Raw genomic sequence first — 20,962 nt, forward strand, 5'->3', positions numbered from 1 at the left:
AATGAATCTTTACATTTTTTAGAAAATCTGTAGTATGGTAATAGTTACCTTGCACCGAAAAGAATGAAGAAACAGGAGACAGAAGCTCATTGCGTTTCCATGGATCGATCGATCCATATGAACATATGTAAATAATTTATACATTTTCTCAACTCTAAAGCAGATAAAGAAAAAAAGAAAAAAAAAAATCCGGAACACAAAAGATGGATCCTTTTTCATTTCTTGGAGACGTACGCATAGTATTGTGCCATTGGGACGACAAAAGCAATCACTAACAAGCCTCCAACTACAAGAGAGAACTGACCCCGTTTCTCGTCTGTCTCCTCTTTGGTTTTGAAGTTAGACTCTCTTTTATTGTCTTTAGCCACAGGGCCACCAAGATCAGGGAGGCCATCTATCGCTGCAACTAGACGTTTTGCAGCACTAAACAAGGCTTCATTATACTTTTCCTCCACTGCTAGCACTGCAAAAATCCAATCAGCCCAAACAATCAATTTCCTGCTGAAGCATTCTCTTAATAATATCAAATCTAGTCAACCATTATGTTCAATCTACCAGAAGCACACGCAAATGGGCTAATCTTGCAAGCATGAAAAAAAATCCCAAGTATTTGAATGATACCCGGAAGATTCTCTGATACAGTGGCATCAAGAACAGAATCACCAACAGCCTGGATGAATCCAGGCCCCCCTGTAACTGCACCTTCTTTTTGACTGGTAACAAGTAAAACTATGCCTTTGTTGTTGCCTTCCTCCACAGTTGGGTACCAGCGTTCGAGAACTTGATCAGCAAACTCGAATGCATCTGCTTTGCTCTTCAGCCAAAGAACATCCACAATGCAAAATGTAAAATACAAGTTATATGTGACTGAATATCCTTGAATGTTTAAGTACTGGCCAAATCATCTACATTCTACCCCATGTCAATCCCGGAGAAACTCCATTCTTTTGGCCCACATATTAGCCCTTCTTTGGTTCCCAGTTCCTCTGTTCTTTTCTTCACTCTTATAATTTGAACTTATTCGATCTTTTCTCATGCAGTTTTACATGGGATTGAGCTATCAATTAATCTGAGGCCGTGGCTTGAAATATTTTATCCGAAAACTCCGCATACTTTGAAATTTTTTGCCTCACTTTTTATTGGAAACAGTAAACAGATCTACGCGTCACAAGCACATAATTTTACTCACTACCAACTACATTAAGACGCAAGGAAAAACAAGAACTAACCGACTTACAGTGAGCTTGCGGACAGTTACAAAGTTAATGTGGTAGCCTTTCCTGGACTCCAAATCCGAAAGCAATCTCTTCAAATCAGACTTGGTCACACGGCTGAGCACTCCAGCATCATCAACAACGTATGATTCTGCTGGCGGGCCGTCGCTCAGGACGTCAAATTCAGAGGCAAATGCAGAGTCGGTCAGAATCGGGTAGGAGAAGCTTAGCGCTAAAGAAATGGCGAGCGCTGCTATTCCCTGGTTCGCATGAGAAAACCAACTATTGGGATTGTGAAAAGATTGCTTGATTGATTGAGAAATCTGCTTTCTGAGGTTGCAGGAAATGGGTTTGAGCCCGGGAGTCGGTTTGGGTTGGAAAAGAGGAGTCTTGAAATGAGGGCAGAAGGAATTAGCAGAAAGAATGGTTTCCATTGAAGAGTGTCAGAAACTCGAAATGGTGAAATTTTTCATGTGTTGAAAGAAGATTTTGGTCACTGGTAAGTCTTCGATTTAGTGCCTTTTTTTCTTAGATTCTTTAATTTGGATGGTTGGCTGGATTTTGGAGGAGGATAATGTTTATCAGTTGTGGAAATAAGTGGGCTCAATTTGGGAGTCATCAAAGGACTTTTTTGTCCAGATAATCTATGTGTTTTACTGGTTTTTTCTTCTTACATAGTGGATAGAATTGTCCATAAATTTCCTTTTAACTGTGCATGATTACGCACAGAGTTTACAAACCAAACTATCTGCTGCGAAAAACCTATCGATCAGAATAGGGCTTGTTTCCTCTTCGAGAAAATTTATACATGGTTTGTTTATGTACATTACACGTAACTGGAGTGATTATAAGGGAAACTTCTTTACAAGCTACATAATCGAATATGAACATGTAAAACTTTCAACGAGCCATGATCGGGCTAATAACAGGATAAACTTCCATGGCTTCCAAATTCGAGATCCCGGACTTCTCATACATCTGAGGAGATGATTCAGTTAGAACGCAGAGGTTGAACACTATATCTGCCATTCTTGGTCTGTCGGATGACTTTTCCGAAGTACAAGCTCTTGCCAAATTTGCTAAGGTTAGAGCATCATTGGTGTCGAAACAACCCTTGAGCCTCGGATCCATCCACCTCCTTAGCCTCTCTTTCCTTTGATCTTCAAATTCCAAGATACCCTTTATTTCTTTCCACAACATGACAACTTCACCCTTTTCCTTCATCTCCATGGCTTTCTTTCCTGAAAGCAGCTCCAAAAGAACGATCCCAAAAGAGAAAACATCAACTTTTAGCATGATGGAACATTTAGTTGCTCTAGCTGCAGAGAAATTTGAAATCTTGGGCTTGAAATTAGAATCAAGAAGTATGTTGCTTGTTCTGATATCTTTGTGGACGATACTAGGTTGGGTGTGCTCCTGCATGTATTGGAGACCATTTGCAACTTCCAAGGCTATAATTAACCTCTGCCTCCAACTAAGGGACTCAACTTTGTCTGAAGAAGATGGCACTTTTGGGAACAACCATTTTTCCAATGATCCATTCTCGACATATTCATATACGATGAAAAAATTCCCATCATTGTCTGAGGAGACTCCCATTAACTTCACTAAATTCACATGATTCACTCTCTGTAATATTTGAAGTTCATCTGCTACATCTCTTGTTTTCTTCACCGCAAAAACTTGATCATTTATTATCGCCTTGTACACTGAGCCACCAATTCTGTTGTGTTCGCTGAAGTGCATAGCTGCTTTCAAAATTACATTCAGGTCATACATTATTGGCTTTCCAAGATAGCCTGACAATCCTGGAAGCAGCTTATCCTGAATGATCTTCGGGGAAAAAGTTTCATCTTTGGAGGCTTTGCAAGCTGGGATAATAAGATCAGAAGTTTCCAAAGAAGAATCATTTCGAACCAACATCTTATTCTTCTTGTACAAAAGTTTGAAGTATGCGGCAAAACCCGTTAACACGATCATGAGAGCCATAACAAGGGTCAAAATTGTGATAAGAATCCAGTGATGTTTGGAATTAGTATGAGTTTCTGGAGCGTGAAATGTCTGCAGTTTAATCGACGACTTTATTGGTATCAACACTGGAAGGCATATTGCACTTGTGAAGTTTCGATTATTATTCTCCATGACAATATCTGATGCTGATGCCTGAAACATGGTACTGACGGAAAATACATCATCACCTGGCTGCCACACATATGTAATCAAATGCTTAGTTCCGTTATCTGAATATGATTTTCTTGGGCACTTACAGAGCAAAGGAAAGACTGCTTCCTCCCCGATAGTCAGGTTGTTTGGTTTCAACGTAGGATTCATATCTTCGACAAATTGATAGTTTGTTAGATTCTGAAACGGCTTGGTTGAAACCGAGTAAAAGTTGTCCCCTTTCATGATTTTATAGGTGACATTGGAGAAATAGTAGGTTCCATTGCAGGTACATTTGATTGGTATCAGTAACAATTGATCAGGAATCAGAATAGAATCATCTGACGGTAAACGCGAGGCTGTCGCTATATCCATACTGCTGACTCCAAACAGATAAGAGATACTTATAAGATCTAGATAAGGTGCCTGTACGCGGTATGTAACATACGTTTTACACGACATTGGTGACTCTGCGGACCATGTAAAATCAGTGTCTGCGGTATTATTAGGTAGCTGTGCAGAAACAAGGGAAGTGGCAAAAACGAGGAACAAAGAAGAGATTGACAGAAAGGTATTATGAGAGATTGTCATTTTCTTCGAGCTTTGATTGCTAAAAGGCGAGTTGTATAAATAACATTTGCTGTATGATCACATCTTGGGAAAAATTGGTATAAAAAACGAAGAAGGTTGCTAATTTGATGCATAAATGAATTGTTTAAGAATTGTTTAAGCAAAATCTCAGAGGCTTTGTCCCCAGCTTTGCCCACAAGTATCCTTTATGTGTCACAATCTGCCTGATATTGTTATTTGAAGCCTTCAGGATTAGTTTAACAAAGAATCCAAGTTCAGACGGCTCAAATTTGTCCTTGCTTCTGAATTTTATATACAAAAATCAACACAAGTGTTTAAAAAACCAGAGTCGATGGCCTAATTAGATGTGGCCAAAATCGTTAGCTAGCCTATTCGATCGTAATATTGTTTTCTTACGAATTTGGTGTTGTAGAGATGGCGTATTTTATTACAGGAACTCGAAGTTTTCGAGAAATCTTGCATCTGGGAATTATGACAATCACTATCAGCTTTGTTCTTGTGCATGAGAATCTAATAGAACAGGCAAACAGAAGATGCCATTTTGTTCATATATTTCCAAGTTTGTATTTGATTTTCTAAATCAACGAAAATTTAAGATTTCATAAACATGTATGTGACATAAAATATGTGAGACTCAGATAAGTACGTTACATTGTATTTTCATTTCTTTTTCTTTACTTTTAACTTTTCTTCTTTCTTTCTTATGTATGAGAAGAATTTCACTGAGAGTTAACAGGGAAAACTTCCTGTAAGCCTAATGTGATCAAGAGTACTCTTTAGGCCAATCTGTAGCACCGCCTTGTTGCCTTGTCTGAAACCATCTCCATATGCTACCGAAGGGTTAGACTCAATCTGGTCTTTGAAAAACTCGCCAAGTTTTTTCTCGAACTGGGATCGTTTCCCCTTCTTTGAAGAACCAGATGGTAATGCGGTTGACACTTCAGAAGATGAAGACGAAGCGGAAGGTTCATCATTACTTGAACCAGGAACAATTTCAGATTCTAACCACATATGAGCCAGCACTTGGCAGATACCTTCTTCGACGTCTGGACTCAGACTATGATAACCTGAAAGAAAACTAGTTTTGAGAGACTGAAATCGATACAAAAACTGGCTGCATCGAAGAAAAAGAAATCAAGAACCTTTGAGTCGCAGCCAAGCATGCATCATTTCATGAGCAAGGATGGATCCAGTCAATAACCTGAATACATAACGTGTTTTTCATTATTAGTCAATGAATTAGCTGAATCAGAAACAGAAAGAAAACACAAATCTTGCCTAGGAAGCCCAAACAAGACAAGGATTGCAGTCACTTCACATCGACGAATCAGCCTGTAAGGTTCAGTGAACATGTCTATTATTCGATATCCACCAATTCTCGGCCGCTTCAAAATCTGTAAAAGTTGGTGTAAGTGAAAGAGTAAACTTCAGTATCAATCAATGATTTGAATCAAGATGAATGTCCGTACCGTGCGAATGGTTTGCTCTTCTGACAGACAAAGACCTCTAGTCTCGGGCATGTGGTGGTGACCCTATAAAACATTACAGATGATATAAAAATGACTTGAAATTTTTTTAACTTCGGAAAGTTTACGCTATCCAAAAGTAACCCCTTACGATTTTCTCTCCCTCCATGGCCTCATTTAGTGCCTGTCTCTCGACTAAGAGCATTGGAATTTGCTGCTCCACCTTCATGTTTAAACCTTCATAAAATTCTTGGATTTCGAGGTATAGAGGTTGGCACTCGTTTGTGTCCATTATCGAAGAGTCTAAACATTCCAAACATAGCTTCCTTCCATCATCAAGAATCAAGTATCGACAATTCACCTGCTGCGAGAACGAAATTTTTCCATCAATACACCATGTAAAGTATGTACATGATCATATCTAGGCCCCAACAAGTCAGGTTCAACATGTCGTCTTCGATAAATTTTCCAGCATATTCAGATTATATAATGTGTGCATCTATCCTCACCTCCATTCTTTCGCAGCTGCAGCATCGAGGCGTCCCATCATTCTCATGAGAGGGGCAATACTTTTGATGCCAGAAAGGATGCTCTCTGTAAGCAATTTCGCCAGAGGAATTGCTTGGGATCTATATCAGAAAGTAATGAACGTGAAATATCTGAGAAATATTATGATATTTACTGTACTAATGTAATGCTAGTGCTCTATGGAAATGCTTCAACTCTTACAAATTGTTTGCAAACATCGCACTTGGGGTGATACAGATCCTTATAGCAAGATTTATGGTAAGGTCGACCATCGGACATCGAAAACTGAAAACAGAATTAAGGAAACAATTTAGTTTCTGCAGAACCATAGGTGACTGAAAATCAGAAAAGACATTAGCACAAAACAACAGTTTCAGAACCTCATGATCCGAAATCGGTTTATGACAAGCATGACAACGGAAACATTCCGTATGCCAAAAGGCCCCCATGCCACTCAAAAATCTGTCATTGCCAATTTCACTCTTGCAACCACTACAGATTCTGTAGAAAACAGAAACTGTTGGTTCGAAAAAGATAAAATAAGCAAACGAAAATAAATTCCAACTAGTACATTGGTTACCTGTGTCCTAAAGGATATCGAAATACATCACGGGGAAAGAAGCTGCCTATATCATATCCAGGTGCCTGAAGGCGAGGGGCGCGAGGAGGTGATTGAGGTGGAGAATCCACATTCAAACTTTTTTGAATTGCCTTAGCTAGCTGTTCATCTTCTTCCAACTGAGATTCTTTGTCTACCAATCAGCACGGTTCGATAAATTAGCAAGAATATCTCAGAATTCTAAAGAACTACCTTGCCATTGGTTCTTGATTTATTATACCTATTGCTTTTTGCTCTCTCTCATCTTCTTCAGCAATTGAACGTGCTATCGCTTGATCGATTTCTTCTCTGTCAAAATCTGGCACTGTGTCCTGTATATCAGATTCATTATGAAAATCTTCAGTTCCAAATGCTGGAAAGGGATCAAACCCGTGATGATCGACAATGACAAAGAAGCGAATACCACTGAAGTAGTCGGAACTTCCGAAATCGTATCATCTTCATATCTCCTTCTATATTGGCCACCTGATATTTTGTGGTTGGAACCTTTGAAAATCTTGGTTAGCCAACTCATCGCGTATAGCACCTAGATCCTGCAGCGACCCACAATGTAGTTCGATAAGCTGGCTTTATGATATATTTGGTGGAACCGATAATTTTACATAAAAAATGAAATCTTTTCTTATTGATGGAGACTAAATCCAATATCCCATCCATGCAAACACGACCATTTTCTCATCATAGGGGAGCCCAATTCCCAAATTTCACAGTTAACATCTCGAAATCCATAAAGAAGATTCGAAGATGCCGGAGAGTAAAAGGTACTGTTAATCTTCAACCAGATATCCAGCGAATATGATCGTGGGGGAGAAAAAACAGAAGAAAATAAATTCACACACATAACCTTAATCAATCCAAATTGCTGCTGCAAGAATTTGAATTCAATAAATTCCAATCAAACATCAGTCTCATCCATCAATAGAGAGAGAGAGATCATTCACTATAATTCAGCAATCCCACGATGAAAGTTCAAACTTTTACTCATCCGATCATCAAAACATGGAGATAATTAATCATTCAAGACTGGTCCGCTAGCTCATTCTTATCGTCGACACCATTAACAAGAACTCGAAAGGGGCAAGAAAAACAGAATAACAAAAGCGAAAGAATGTGTTTCAGTGGCATAATCTACTTTACCTTAATAAAAGCTGAACAAGGTGAAAAATTTCAAGGAACCTGATCGAACCCAGATCAAATTAATTCATCCAGATCCGAGAGTTGACCAAAAACATATCCCATTTCACCGAAGAACATCAACAGACTTCAAGTACAGAAACACATCATTGTTTTATTGATTCAAACAAAGAAAAAGAGGGACTACGCGTACGACTTGTCAAGCATTTTAAGCCAAAATATGTAACCTCTAGACGATGGCGCGTAGTTCAGTTGACGCCATGTCTCAAAGTTGCCGCAAAAGGTCGGCCAATTAAAGCAAACCAACACCCAGCTCAAAAAAATGTAAACTTTTTTATTCTCTAAGATATAGTAACAAGAAAGAAATATTTGTTGGCCATGATTTCAGATACCTTTTTCCGAATAATAATGTTATTTTATGACAAGCCAAATTAAAAGGAGGTTTGGATTTCAAGATTTTATATGTTTGTTGACGTGGACCTCTCCGGTTTGAGAAAGCGTCGTCTCGGGAAACTGAAAGAGGGAGGGGCCTTCCACTTAGTTTCCTTTTCTTGGTTTGACTTTTCATTTCCCAAACATTTAGCTTTTTAAAGATTTTAGTTCACATTGGATCAGCTCATCTATTTCATCAAAGTTTCTAAGTTTCTTCCCTTTTTTTTTGGAAATTTTTTCTTTTTCATACAAGTTTCTCACTTGCAATTTTGATCTTTATGTTGTTAAATTAAATTTTAGCTATATTTGTTTTTTTTAGTAATTTTAATTTTTTTTTCGACTTTGCGTTGACATGTTAGCAACACAGTGCTCATGTAGCGCTGATTTATATAATGTCACATTAACATAATATTCCAAAATAAAAAATAACTAAAATTATCCAAAAAACACGATTAAAAATAAATTTGATAATATAAAATGTATGTGAAAATTGAAATAATATTAATTTCATACATTTGAAACTCGTTCTGATTATCGTAAAAATAACCTAAAATGATAGGGATGAATTTAAAATTCTTCTTAGTTGACCTCATCCAAATAATTAGAATATATTGTGAAATTATAAATCTATAATTTATAGTATTAAATAATTCAAGTTATATTCTTTCAAAAAATCATGTTGACAGTAGATTGCCTTAATGATTTGTTGCAGTAGTGAGTACTATGATGCTGTCATATATGCACGTGGGTAATTAAAAAGGTTTGAAGAAAAAATTTGTTTTATGCATTATGGAATAAATAAGGACTTATATATAATAATATGTATATATATCTCTTTGCAGTGGCTACATGGTCCCAAAAGTGTGCGATCGCCCCCCCTGAAATTTTAAAAATATTTAGTACTATATATATGATCTCTCTTTTAAATACAAATTTAATTGAGAAACCACCTCCTTGAATTTTTTTTAAATAACTTAGTATTATGTATATAATATATCTATAAAATATTAATTTACTTATTCATTGATTAAGATGATAACTGATGAATAAGATAAGAATAAATTTATAATTTATTTTAGGCTAAATAGATTTGGCATTATGTTTTGTATTGTCCTATATTTTTTTTTAAAAAAAAAAACGAAAAGTCTTTTGACTTAAATGTGTTAAACAAAAATTGCTTCAGTTTGCTCGATTTTATCTACCTGATTTATCTATAATGGACTTAACACATCTTAAAACTAATTTGATAACTTTATTTTTGGCATGCGAAATAGCAATTAGTCGTTTAAAGTTGCAGGAATTAGATAATTTGCTTGTAAAATAATGATTTAATCAAATAAATATCAATTATATCATTTGAAATATAGATATAATTTTAAATTTAGCATTATTAATATCCGTTATAAATTTAGAGAGAGTATTTTCAGTAATGAAAATCTTAAAAATCAATTCGTAATAGATTGAGAGATGATATATTGTAAAATGATTGTTTGATACCACCTATTGATCGATGTGTATTTAAGACAGTTGATAACGAGCTATTATTCAACATTTTTAAATTATGAAATATCGATATGTATTAGTAAAAACATATGAAGTTAATATATAGTATTTATTATACGTCGTGTTGTATATATTAATTATTTAAATTTTTAAAATTCGCCCCTCCTGATTGAAAATCCTGAGTACGCCACTGTCTCTTTGTGTGGTTGAATTAAATTAGAAAAAATAGTATATTCAACGAAATATTTTCTCTTGATTAAAGCGGTGCTAAATGCTAATAAAGTTATCATTAAAAATTACTTGCTTGCATGCACGTGGTTGGTTGTATACTTGCATTGGCTGCTAATTACCTTGTTCCACATGAATCATTTACCTATAATTTTTCAATATCTCAAGAAAAGTCGATCTTGTCTATATTTTCGAGGTCGAATTTACTTTAAATTTGATACACAAATTATCTGTTATTTGGGACGTATGTGTTCGTGTATATCCCACAGATCTACTAGTTGTTGATTGGAAAAGAGAGAAACAATTACATAATTATAGTTTTGATTTTTGAAATCTGTGTATTTAATTTTGTGGTGATTGCATTGAGTATTCTCCAACAAAATATCATCTGCCGTTTAATTGAACCCATACAACAAAGGTGAAATTTTAGTAACTTCAAAGCAAGCGAGAGGTTCAATTTTTGAAAAACAATTTCTTTTTTAACGAATAATATGGAGATAGTGAGATAATATTATTTCAAGCTGTAGATGAAAATAGATTTTTAAATTTGTTAGTAAAGCACTTCTTCACTCAAATCCCCAAACAAACGACACCAACTGGTCCAACTCAATAATTTAGGCCCAACTATATATATTGGGCCGAAGATGGACCATTCTCCATCCATATCCAGCCCAACGCTAGACCCAATATGAGTTCCATTGTAGTTGTGGACTGTAATTGACTAAATTCAAGCCCCACAATCCAATCACTTCATTTTTTTTTTCTTTTTGATTGGAAAAAAAAATCACTTCGTTGATTATACATATATATAATTTAGATTTTATTTAGTGTAAAACTTATATTCTACGCTCTTAAAATTCCAATTAGAAAATAATAGCAAAGTTATATATATATATATTTATTTATTTATACGCATGGTTATATTAAATGAAGATGACCACTTTTGATAATTAATTTGATCACATCATCCTCAAGCCACCTTTTAACTAGCCCTAGTCTGGCACTTATCTTTTCTATCGACACGTGTTGCGTTTCGAAAGGTCGCGTCCCGTTTGGACCACCGCTCCCATGTGGCTCCGGCCACCCCATGCCGGCCAAGCCACCTCGATTGGTGGAGGACCACCTCAAATGGCCACCATATGTATTTCAAGTGCCCCGCCTTTCAATTATTTCATGTCATTGTCTTCATGGCCCCCCATCCCCTCAACTTATCAATTCCTATATTTCAACTTTTCATGCTTTTATCGCTCCCGCCCTCTCTCATCCGTCGTATATCGGGATGATCGTCGGTTTGGTTCGAGTAAATTCCACTTCATCTAAATCGAACAAAATCGATTGGATCCGGTTTCGGTTTGAACCGCGGCTTAAACCAAAAGAGTTGTTTTGGAACATGTTCTTGTCAATAACAAATATCTTGTGTGCAAAACCAAAAAATTCGGTTTGGAAAATTCAAACGGCATATATATAAACCAACAGTGAATTATTAGATATTATTGTAATTATTTATGCACATTTCGTTTTCAAGATCCAACCAAATCAAACTTGGCGTTTTCACTCACTCCACGGCTCCCATGAAAATGAAAATGTAGTGAATATAATTTGTGTGGTAATTATTTGAGCCCAATTTTTACACATAATCCAAGAAGCACGCATGCCCAAATTTTAATTTTTTTTAGGACATTTTGTTAGTATTTCTTTGGGCACCAAAGAGTAATGTCCTTCTCAATTGGGTCACTTTCCATTTTGAAGGTCTACATTCAATTGAAATGACCAACATTCTCATGGTATGGACGTAGGGTCCCACTCTTTTCAAAATTAACAATTTACATGTTACATATATTTTTTTAAAATATTTTATTTTAACTCTTCCTCTAATCTTGGGCTACTCTTGAATAATATCGAATGTTATTCATTTTACACACTGGCCTTATTATATTTCTATAAAAATGATGGATAGTCTTCGAAATTCTTCACAATTAAGATGTTATTAAGACTTTTTAAGTATCTTAAGAGATATATATGTTGTTACTTGCCCATAATATTTTAGCTATTGTCGATTATTTATAGTCTGTTTGATACCAAAATTTTAAATTTGATACTCAAATGTAACAAATGTGGACGGAAACTTTGAAAAAAATTTCCAGTAGAAGATTGATAAATGGAAGTTTACTAAATGCACCTATTGTCGTTTTATTGTATTATATATTATATTGATACCACAATATCATATGATTAATTCTTGGGGCTCCGGAAGACATTTAATATATGTATTCCTGGGCCCAAATTGATTATCCAGTCACAATAATATTTAACAAATGATTTAGGTTTTCCCCCAATAAAATACACAAAATAATTAATCAACTCGTGTGTGACACGAATGGCACCTTTGAAATAAACCAAAATTGGCATTATTTTACTAATATGTTTTTTTTTTTCCATAGCATACTCCTCAACGTGTACAATTTTCAACTATTTGGACCAATAGAGAAGGAGCCTGAAATACCAAGTAAAATCAAAGGTTTCTGTTGCTTAAATTACATTATTATAGTTTGGGATATGACTTCACTTGTTGGAAATTTGTCGGTTAATATTTAACATCATTAGGTAGAATGTACCTTTAGTAAACTCGATTGTGATTAATTAGTCTCTTTTAAAGGTATAAGCAACCATGAATTTCTTTCAATTTTCATATATATAGTCTATAGATACTTTTTACTTCGTGTAAAATTTCAAAAATCTGTAAATTTTAAGAGAAAATTACGATTTTGATATTTCATTTTATCAAATTTCAGTTTTAGTTAAATATCTAGTTTGACGAGGATAAAAAAGTCTTATTAATCACTTTCTCCTTCTCTACTTGAAAGGAAAAACTAATGCAGAAAAAAGACCTCTGATTCCCAAGTCTTTGAATTATATTTATTTAATTTTATTTCTTTATTTGATTCTTCCTGGATTTATTTGAAAGTCCAATTTTATCTTAATATTATTAGTTTCACCACCAAAAAAGTTATATATATATTTGACTAATCCTGTAGCGTCAACATCTTAACAAATATTACGTTTGATGACACCAGAAAATATATATTATTTCGACAAATTTTATATTTTTCATCGTTAATTATCAAATTATTTTTTCCTATAAAATATTCCTTAGCCTTAATAATAACTAGTACCCGGACGCACCTTCTATTGTCTATTTTTTTATTAAAAATAAATAAAAATATTAATAATAATAAATAGTGAAAAAATAAAATTTTTGTAAATAAATATTCATAAAAGACAAAAAAAAAAACATGACATTTTCATAATGACATAACTATTAAGTATAAAATAATGAAAAAATCATATCAAGAGAACACTAAAATGACATTGCTTTATATATAAAATATAGATAATAAATAAATAAATAAACAATAGCCCCTAGCACAAATCACCACCAAATCCGAAAAGGCCCCAATTAAAGATCATTTTTAAAATAGACTTTTGAATTACGTGCAATTAGGTAATCATGAGAGCATGATTAGACTGGCAATTTTTTTTTTGTTTTGTTTTTACAATGGTCTATATAGACTGCACCAAGTAACATTTGGGATATGTGACGTAGGCACACATATATTAATGCTGGATATATTACACCAATTATTAAGTATAATAATTAAACATATACAGGATTTCGATCATGGGAGTCGTCTATATGCAAGCTAAACATGAGATTACAAGAGAAATGACAAATTACAGTACTAGCTATATTCAACTAATTAAGTATCAACTGTATGTTTCGAACAAAATTTTTATAAATTATAACATCATACAAAAATTTTTAGCAATTTCTCTATACATTTAATGAATGCATTCAAAGAAAAATTAAAACATCCTCCATTTAATTTGATCTGAAGTCTAGTTTTGTTAATATTTATGGTTAAGAATAATTTTTTTTTCTATTGTAGTTGTAGAAACTGAAAGAATAACCATAAACACGATATCTAAAAATAAGATCGTATATCTCTATTGTTTCATATCTCCTTTTACTTATTTTAATTATATTTTTATTTACTGTTAAAATATATATTTCTATCTCCATATATATATATATATATATATATATATGTCATTTAATTATTTTATACTCAATTCGTGCAACATATTTATACTTACTTAATTTTTTACACATATTAATAATTTTGGTAATGTCGATTGGAAAATAATTTTTTATGTTTACCTTTATTTAATGAGTACTTATATGGTGTAAAAATTATTGAAATAATCAATATATTTAATGACAAGCCTAATTAAATATGAGCATATTCATAAAGAAGTAGAAAAATATTACTTATTATCGTACAAATCTATATATTTTGGACAAAAAATAAAAAGTAATTTATATATGAGATAGAGAGAGTATAATTTTAGAAAATAATTTTTTAAAATCTCAATAAATATATAAATATGTTAGATATTTGGAATTGTCTCTTCAATTAATATTTTATCCTCTTTCATTTTATTTGTGATTATAATTTTAGAGAATAAATTTAAAATTTTCAGTAAATAAATAATATATCGTTAATTAAAATATAATAATAATAATTTAGATATTTGATGACATTAAAGAAGAAAAGAGAAAAAAGAAAAAAAGAAAACAAAATACGGAAGAGGAGAGGGAAAAAAAATAAAACGAGAGAGATAATGAGAGGGAAGAAATAAAATAAAATTCAAAAAATAGAAACGAGTATCAAACTTTGAACCCAAAATGAATTAAGGAACATGCATTTTACCACCAAGCAACACACTCTTTACAGTACTTTCTAATTTATGTATATATTTAATTTTATAAAAATATATATTACTTATATACTACTAACAAAAATTTATTTTTGGGCCCCCCCGGTCTTATAGTGGATCCGTTCTTGATTTTCGTGGATAACATATGATTTACCTGACATTAATATTCTGTATTTGTGATAAAAGTTTGAGTTCGAAAATCAATTATAATAAATCATTATCTCCACTCATAAAAAAAATTCAGCAATTCATCGTAAAATATATTTTGTAAAAAGTATTTAAAAAAGCTTGGAAAAAAACATTTTCCGGTTGTAATTTACATTTCTACAAAAAAAAAATGTGTATTCGAAATTCAAAACCTTAAATATATGATGTTTGAGAGAGCTTCTATGAAGCATTTCAAAATTTTGTGAATGAAAAACTGATGAGTATTGCTTCCTAAAAGCTCTCCCGAACACGACGTCAACTGATTATTTGCTTTTTTTTTTTACACGAATACCTTAATGACATAAAACACATTGCAATAGTCATCTCCACATTAGTATTTTCCGATGTCGAATCATGGCTCCAATGAAAAATTCGTGATTTTAAAAAAATTACAAATTAATGAACTAAATCGTAAATTGATCGGTAAAATTAAAAATATGAAAGTTACTTGACAAAAATCGGATGTTTCCCAAAGCTGTATAAATTTAAGAGTCAATCAACATAATATGATTGTATTTTATAGCAAATGAATAATTTTTTTCGAAAGGAAGAGCCCATGGAGAGTATATATATATCTATCTATCCCCAACATCCCATAATAATTGTACGTACGTAGATGCTAGTCTTTATTCCCACAGACAATTTCAGATCCCTTTTAGTACACTCGATTACGCAGATCTAATTCTGGGTTCGGACATAAAAGTGTTCCTGGTACCGATCACATCTACGTACGATAGCTAATTTTGTTAAAATTTTGACATATTTCCTCTCATGATATTAATCTCTCATTTTTTATTCAAAATAATTGCTTCTTTTACTAAAATAAATATTCTGAAGAACAATTATTTCAGATCACTTACTTTTCTATTGATTCTAATTTTCTAATTAAAGATTTTGTGCAAAATGGACTTGGAAAATGAGGAAAGAGGAATTGAATTAAAACGCGCGGATTATGAACATGTACATCAAATATTTTCTTTTCGAGTAAATAAACATTATTAAATTATATTTGATGTAACATAAAATATATCTAATAATATTCTATCACATCATATATTCATTTCAACACTCTAAAAAAAAAAAAAACTCTTGAGACGTTCTAGAATGTTAATTGCGTGAGATAAATACTCATAAAAATATATTAGTTCTTACTCTGTTTGTAGTTAGAATCGATTCATCGTCTCATATAAATTCAGAATCTCTCTAACTATTATTTTTTCAATATTTTGGTTTTTTTTTTTTTATCACCAGTCTTCGGCCCCCACTCTCATGTGAAGGGGTATGGGGGTGGTATTGAAGAATTTGTACGTGTTATTTTTTTCTTTCTAATATATATATATATTTTTTCTAATATCTTTTGAAATTCCTAGATTTGGAAACAAGAGACCCTTGATAAAAATGAATTGGCGTTGACGCTTCCTCGTACCAACGTGCCCTTGTTTACCATTCTTTCTTTTTCACCATTTAAGCATCACTAATTTCATACTTTTTTTATCCCTTTATCTTTTCGAAAACTAGTACATATATAAATAGAAAATCCCGGACATTAATAATTATTATTTATTTGATGTCACTTGCTTGTTGCTACAGTACACACACACATATATAATAAATTAGGAATAAATTAGGATGAAGAGAAAATAACTTTTGAATTGGGCCTCCGTAGCCCGCAGGCGGAAATATTCCAGTGCCTTAATTAATGAAAATAATAATTTAATTAATCGAATAAGGTTTTTCAAAATATTTATTTTCCTCAACTCTCTCCAATTTTTCCTCACTTTTTTTCCAAATGCTCAAAGCATCACACATTTTCTTCTTATTATTTCTCATATATGGTTTTCAAAAAGTTTGCCTTTTCTGATAATTAAATTGTGTGAGCGCATGAAAAAACCACGCAACAATAATTTTTTCACTTATTATTGTATTGTACTAGTGTTTATCAGTTATTATGTATTAATTTTTAGGGATAAAAATACATAATGAAATTATTGAATAAAATTCAAACTTTATATCATACATCAAATTTGGGATTAGATATTACTGACAACTGACAAGGTATCAAATATTATGATTTCCGACAATTGAAATCAAGAACTTCGGCAAAAACAACCTAATGAAAAGACATACTAATTTGTTGCACTGAAAAAAAAATTGATTAGCCAGAAGACGAAAAACATATGTTGACAAAGTTTACATAATAATTTTTTTTACCTCTAAAAACGAATTAAAACAATAAAAAAATATGAGTGGAGATATATTTAAGAAAGAACACGTGTGGCGCCTATATATCCACTTTGGCACGTGATAACAATGTGTTAACCAATGACCAATAATCAGTTGAGAGTTGCATCAAATATTTTCGGATTTTAATATACATTAAATCTCATTATACCTAAAATAACAATGAACCAAGGAATGAAACAAAAAGTAAATAATTTTAGAAAATCAGAATATATAAAAGTAAACAAAAAATTTTGTGAGATCGTCTAATGAATTATTATTTTTAGACAAATTTCTTATCGATCAAATCCATAAAAAACATTACTTTTTATACTAAAAATATTATTTTTTATTCTATACATATAGAATCCATAAACCATCTCATAAAAAACCTACCCATAAAATTAAATCGTTTTCGCATCCGAAGTGGTCCTCTAGTGTAGTAGAAGAGAATAGAAGAGAAGCAAAAGGAGGAAAGGAGTTAGCTAGTGGCATGAGATTCACGAGACATTGAGATAAAAAAAAATGATGTGCAGATGGGTTGTCACCTATCAAGCTGGTCTACATTTTAGTTGTAAAGTTTCTTCTTTTGCTTCCACATCTTGCTTATCCATGTCCACGAGTCGAATAAAATTCGTTACGATGCATTTGGATCGAGTAATTTGACTTAGGATCGAGGGGTTATGATTTCAAACTTGATTTCAAGCGATGCATGCATTGGATGTATTTGAATTCATTTGATTTGTCCTCGAAAAATGCTTACAGTGTGTTTGGATGCTTAAAAAATAAAATTTGAAATTGGATTTGGAATTGGATTTGGAATTGAAATTGTAATTTCTGGAATTCAAATTTCATTTTGGTGTTTGGAAAAAAATTAAAATACATATTGGAATTTGCTAGCATAAATTTCAGAAAAGTAATATTTTTTTAAACAAATGTTTGAAAAACTTAAATTTATAACTAAAGTTTATAAATTTATTGTTAGAAATAATTTTATTATTTTATAAACTCAAATCCCATGAAATCCGACCAATTTTGTAAGGATTTCAGTTAGTCAAATGAAATCCCGTGAAATCCCATCAAATACCAATCTCGTTTTAAAATTTCATTTTGCCAAACACCAAAACAGTATTTGTAAATTCAAATCCCATCAAATACCCTCCAAATCCTATCCACCAAACACACTGTTAATATTAATAAGGAGCGAATTTGAAATTCTTTTTGTATTTAGATTGATGGATTTTTTTAAAATTCTTTAAATTCTTTTGATTAAGTAAAACTCAAGAGAATTTTAAGTTAATTCCATACCAAGTAAAGGAATTTCAATATCAACGTGATGAATTTCAAACACAACTAAGAGGGTGTTTGGGAGAGCTTTTAAGCTCTTAAAAATAGCTTTTAAGCTGTTTTAGAGCTTAAAAGCTCTCCGGATCTGTTTGGTAAATTTTTTAAGAAACAACTTATAAGCTGTCAAAATAAGCTGTTTGACAGCTTATAAGCTCTTTTTAAAAAAGCAAGGGGGAGGTATTTTTTTCAAAAAAATATTATTTTAACATTCTATCTCTCTAAAATATCCTTAAAATATTTTAATAAATCTCCATCATATCCTCCACCAATTAAATATTAAATATTATTTTTTTAAAAAAAATTCAAAATCACATAAATTTTTCTAAAATAAAATATTATAACAATTTTATTTTTTAATATATGTTTATTCTAAAACTATTTTCATATATGTATAACTCGAAACATTATTTTTATATAATTATACCCTTTTTGGTAATTTCGACGATAAAAAGATCTTATAATACCAAACACATCAACATCTTTAAGTTATTTAAAATAAGTTTATCCAAATATTTTAACAGCTTATTTTTAAAATAAGTTCTAACAGCTTATAAGCTCGTAAACCAGCTTTTAAGCTCTAGGAGCTTATAAACTCTTTTTAATAAGTTTAGCCAAACACCCTCTAAGCCAGGATTTAATTTAAAATACATTAACCATCTCATCTAAAATTTGAATTTAGGTAGGAGTTTCGTTTTTCTTTAGTTTATTTAGATAGTGTCTGAGAGAGCTTCTAGAAAACAGTACTCGGATTTTCCTTAACAAAAAAAAACTGATAATTGTTCCTAAAAACTCTGCCAAACACCACGTATATTCTTTTCAATGTGAGAAAATGTGTCTCCAACTTTTAATGTGCCACATTAATTGCCCTAGCTAGTTCCAACATTATCATTTTGCTCAACATAACTCTATATGAAATGATTCATAGGCCAACTTTATATACATACATATTTATTTCAATTACTTCTTCAAGACAAAACATTCCAATAGTTTTATTATTTCTTTATTTTTTTGAAAATGAAAAAAATAGAATAATTAGGGAAGACTATACATGTATATAAAAATTAATTTAATCAATAAAATAAAGGACGATTCGGATATATCTATTTTAATAATTCTTACTTCACCAAGACAATACATTCCAATATTTTATTATTCCGTCGTTTTTTTAGAAAATGAAAAAAAAAATCAGTACAATTACAGACGACTATGTATTATAAAAATTAATTTAATTAAAAAAATAATGTACGATTCAGATATTCCTATTTTATATCGCTAAACAAGACAAAGTTATTTTTTTTCCATTGTCACTTTCAGTCTGATCAATTTGATTACAGAATGATATATAGGATTTATATTTTGCAGATTCTATACGAGATACTTCCTTTTCGTCTGACTTTTATTATGTCCCTTCCAATTGAAAGCTAAATTTATTCTGTTTTATCTTATATGAACACTAATTATATTTTTTCTATGGATTCATTTTAATTAGAGACCATTTATAATTTGATTATAAAAATAATATTCAGTTTAGGAAAAATGACCGAACCCGTCTTGTAAAGTAGTATTTGCAAACTCTAAAAATAATTGATTATAGATTTTTTCTTAACAATTTGTAAATAAAAAAAATTCATAGACACTTATTTCTACAAGTTGGTAACACTACTTAAGTCGACCTATTTTGAATTTCGATAATTTACTTAATCAGAATTTATTTATTTATTTATTTATTTATTTATTTATTTATTTATTTATTTTGTGGCGTGGGAACCCACCGCCGCTATTTTTAGGTGCGCTCTGGGTAAACCCTCATACTAACGTAATAGCCTGCAAACTACGCTAGTCAGGTAAATCACACTGGGCAAACCCTGTGTGACTGGTTAGTCCAAGAAAGTGTTGGCAGAGAGAATCGAACTTCTGATTTTTTACCAAGTGTTCACCTGCTCTACCAATTTAGACATCCCTGGGGGCATTTATCAGAATTTATTATTATGTAATAAGTCGGTATTTGCTTTTGCAACTCTTGTCATTTTTATCCAGTTGAGTAATGTGTCATTGCGTAGTACCTTATTGAATGATGCCCGATATTATATATAACATCGCACAAATTTTATTACATTAAAATCAAACTTCAACTAATAAAAGGAGAAAAATCTAAAATAGGTCAATTTTCTGGGGAAAAAAATATTTTTTCTCGTGGATTAAAATTTAATTTTTTTAAAAAAAAATCTAAGATGCAAAAAGTAATCAGTTAAGTGTGGCTTTCAGGCATATAAACCTAACTCTTATCGGCCCAACTTCAACTTTTCCCACGTGCCACACCATATTGATATTACCCATTTCAATATCAATGGAGCATTAATTCTCTCTAGCTACTTTTTATTATTAATATTATTTTTCTTGCTCTAGCTTTATTTGAAACCATTTTCCAATTATTTTTCTACCCCACAAATTCAAAATTTTGAAATTTCAATCTTCAAAATTTTTAACCCCGAGGCCTAAATATTCTAGTTTCAGACCACGACCTCCATTATTAA

General features: G+C 31.9%; 3 protein-coding genes across 4 annotated transcripts; all 3 read right to left on the reverse strand.

The window, feature by feature from the left end:
* Positions 1-30: 30 nt before the first annotated feature.
* On the reverse strand, positions 31-1,761 carry LOC140860188 (UPF0603 protein At1g54780, chloroplastic). Its single transcript, XM_073263045.1, has 3 exons — positions 1,238-1,761; positions 622-814; positions 31-463 (listed from the first exon to the last, which is right to left on the reverse strand). The coding sequence occupies exons 1-3, from the start codon at positions 1,646-1,648 to the stop codon at positions 216-218; spliced, it is 852 nt and encodes a 283-aa protein (XP_073119146.1). The 5' UTR covers positions 1,649-1,761; the 3' UTR covers positions 31-215.
* A 237-nt stretch (positions 1,762-1,998) lies between these two features.
* LOC140863340 (serine/threonine receptor-like kinase NFP) lies at positions 1,999-4,379 on the reverse strand. Its single transcript, XM_073266702.1, has one exon. It carries the CDS (start codon positions 3,963-3,965, stop codon positions 2,115-2,117), a length of 1,851 nt encoding a protein of 616 aa, XP_073122803.1. The 5' UTR covers positions 3,966-4,379; the 3' UTR covers positions 1,999-2,114.
* Positions 4,380-4,562: 183 nt separating this feature from the next.
* Positions 4,563-7,924, reverse strand: LOC140863342 (protein DA1-related 1-like). 2 transcript variants are annotated; one of them, XM_073266704.1, is made up of 12 exons: positions 7,716-7,924; positions 6,982-7,111; positions 6,799-6,889; positions 6,540-6,711; positions 6,340-6,460; positions 6,161-6,244; positions 5,941-6,060; positions 5,583-5,792; positions 5,435-5,497; positions 5,244-5,359; positions 5,108-5,166; positions 4,563-5,032 (listed from the first exon to the last, which is right to left on the reverse strand). In XM_073266704.1, exons 2-12 carry the CDS (start codon positions 7,090-7,092, stop codon positions 4,695-4,697), a joined length of 1,485 nt encoding a protein of 494 aa, XP_073122805.1. In that variant the 5' UTR covers positions 7,093-7,111; positions 7,716-7,924; the 3' UTR covers positions 4,563-4,694. The 2 variants fall into 2 exon arrangements, with proteins under 2 accessions (XP_073122805.1, XP_073122804.1); XM_073266703.1 differs by having other exon boundaries at positions 5,583-5,795; positions 7,716-7,922.
* Positions 7,925-20,962: the final 13,038 nt, after the last annotated feature.

Source organism: Henckelia pumila, chromosome 4, assembly GCF_033568475.1.
Source record: "Henckelia pumila isolate YLH828 chromosome 4, ASM3356847v2, whole genome shotgun sequence".
Lineage (NCBI taxonomy): Eukaryota > Viridiplantae > Streptophyta > Magnoliopsida > Lamiales > Gesneriaceae > Henckelia > Henckelia pumila.

Excerpts from the sequence above, each read along its gene's own strand:
- LOC140860188 (XM_073263045.1), bottom strand. The coding sequence starts at position 1,648 with ATGGAAACCATTCTTTCTGCTAATTCCTTCTGCCCTCATTTCAAGACT. Across the intron at positions 815-1,237 it reads TAACTGTCCGCAAGCTCACT|AGCAAAGCAGATGCATTCGA; the intron begins GTAAGTCGGTTA and ends CTTTGGCTGAAG. Across the intron at positions 464-621 it reads TGTATCAGAGAATCTTCCGG|TGCTAGCAGTGGAGGAAAAG; the intron begins GTATCATTCAAA and ends GGATTTTTGCAG.
- LOC140863340 (XM_073266702.1), bottom strand. The coding sequence starts at position 3,965 with ATGACAATCTCTCATAATACCTTTCTGTCAATCTCTTCTTTGTTCCTC.
- LOC140863342 (XM_073266703.1), bottom strand. The coding sequence starts at position 7,092 with ATGAGTTGGCTAACCAAGATTTTCAAAGGTTCCAACCACAAAATATCA. Across the intron at positions 6,890-6,981 it reads AAGTTCCGACTACTTCAGTG|GACACAGTGCCAGATTTTGA; the intron begins GTATTCGCTTCT and ends TCTGATATACAG. Across the intron at positions 6,712-6,798 it reads GAGAGAGCAAAAAGCAATAG|ACAAAGAATCTCAGTTGGAA; the intron begins GTATAATAAATC and ends GCTGATTGGTAG.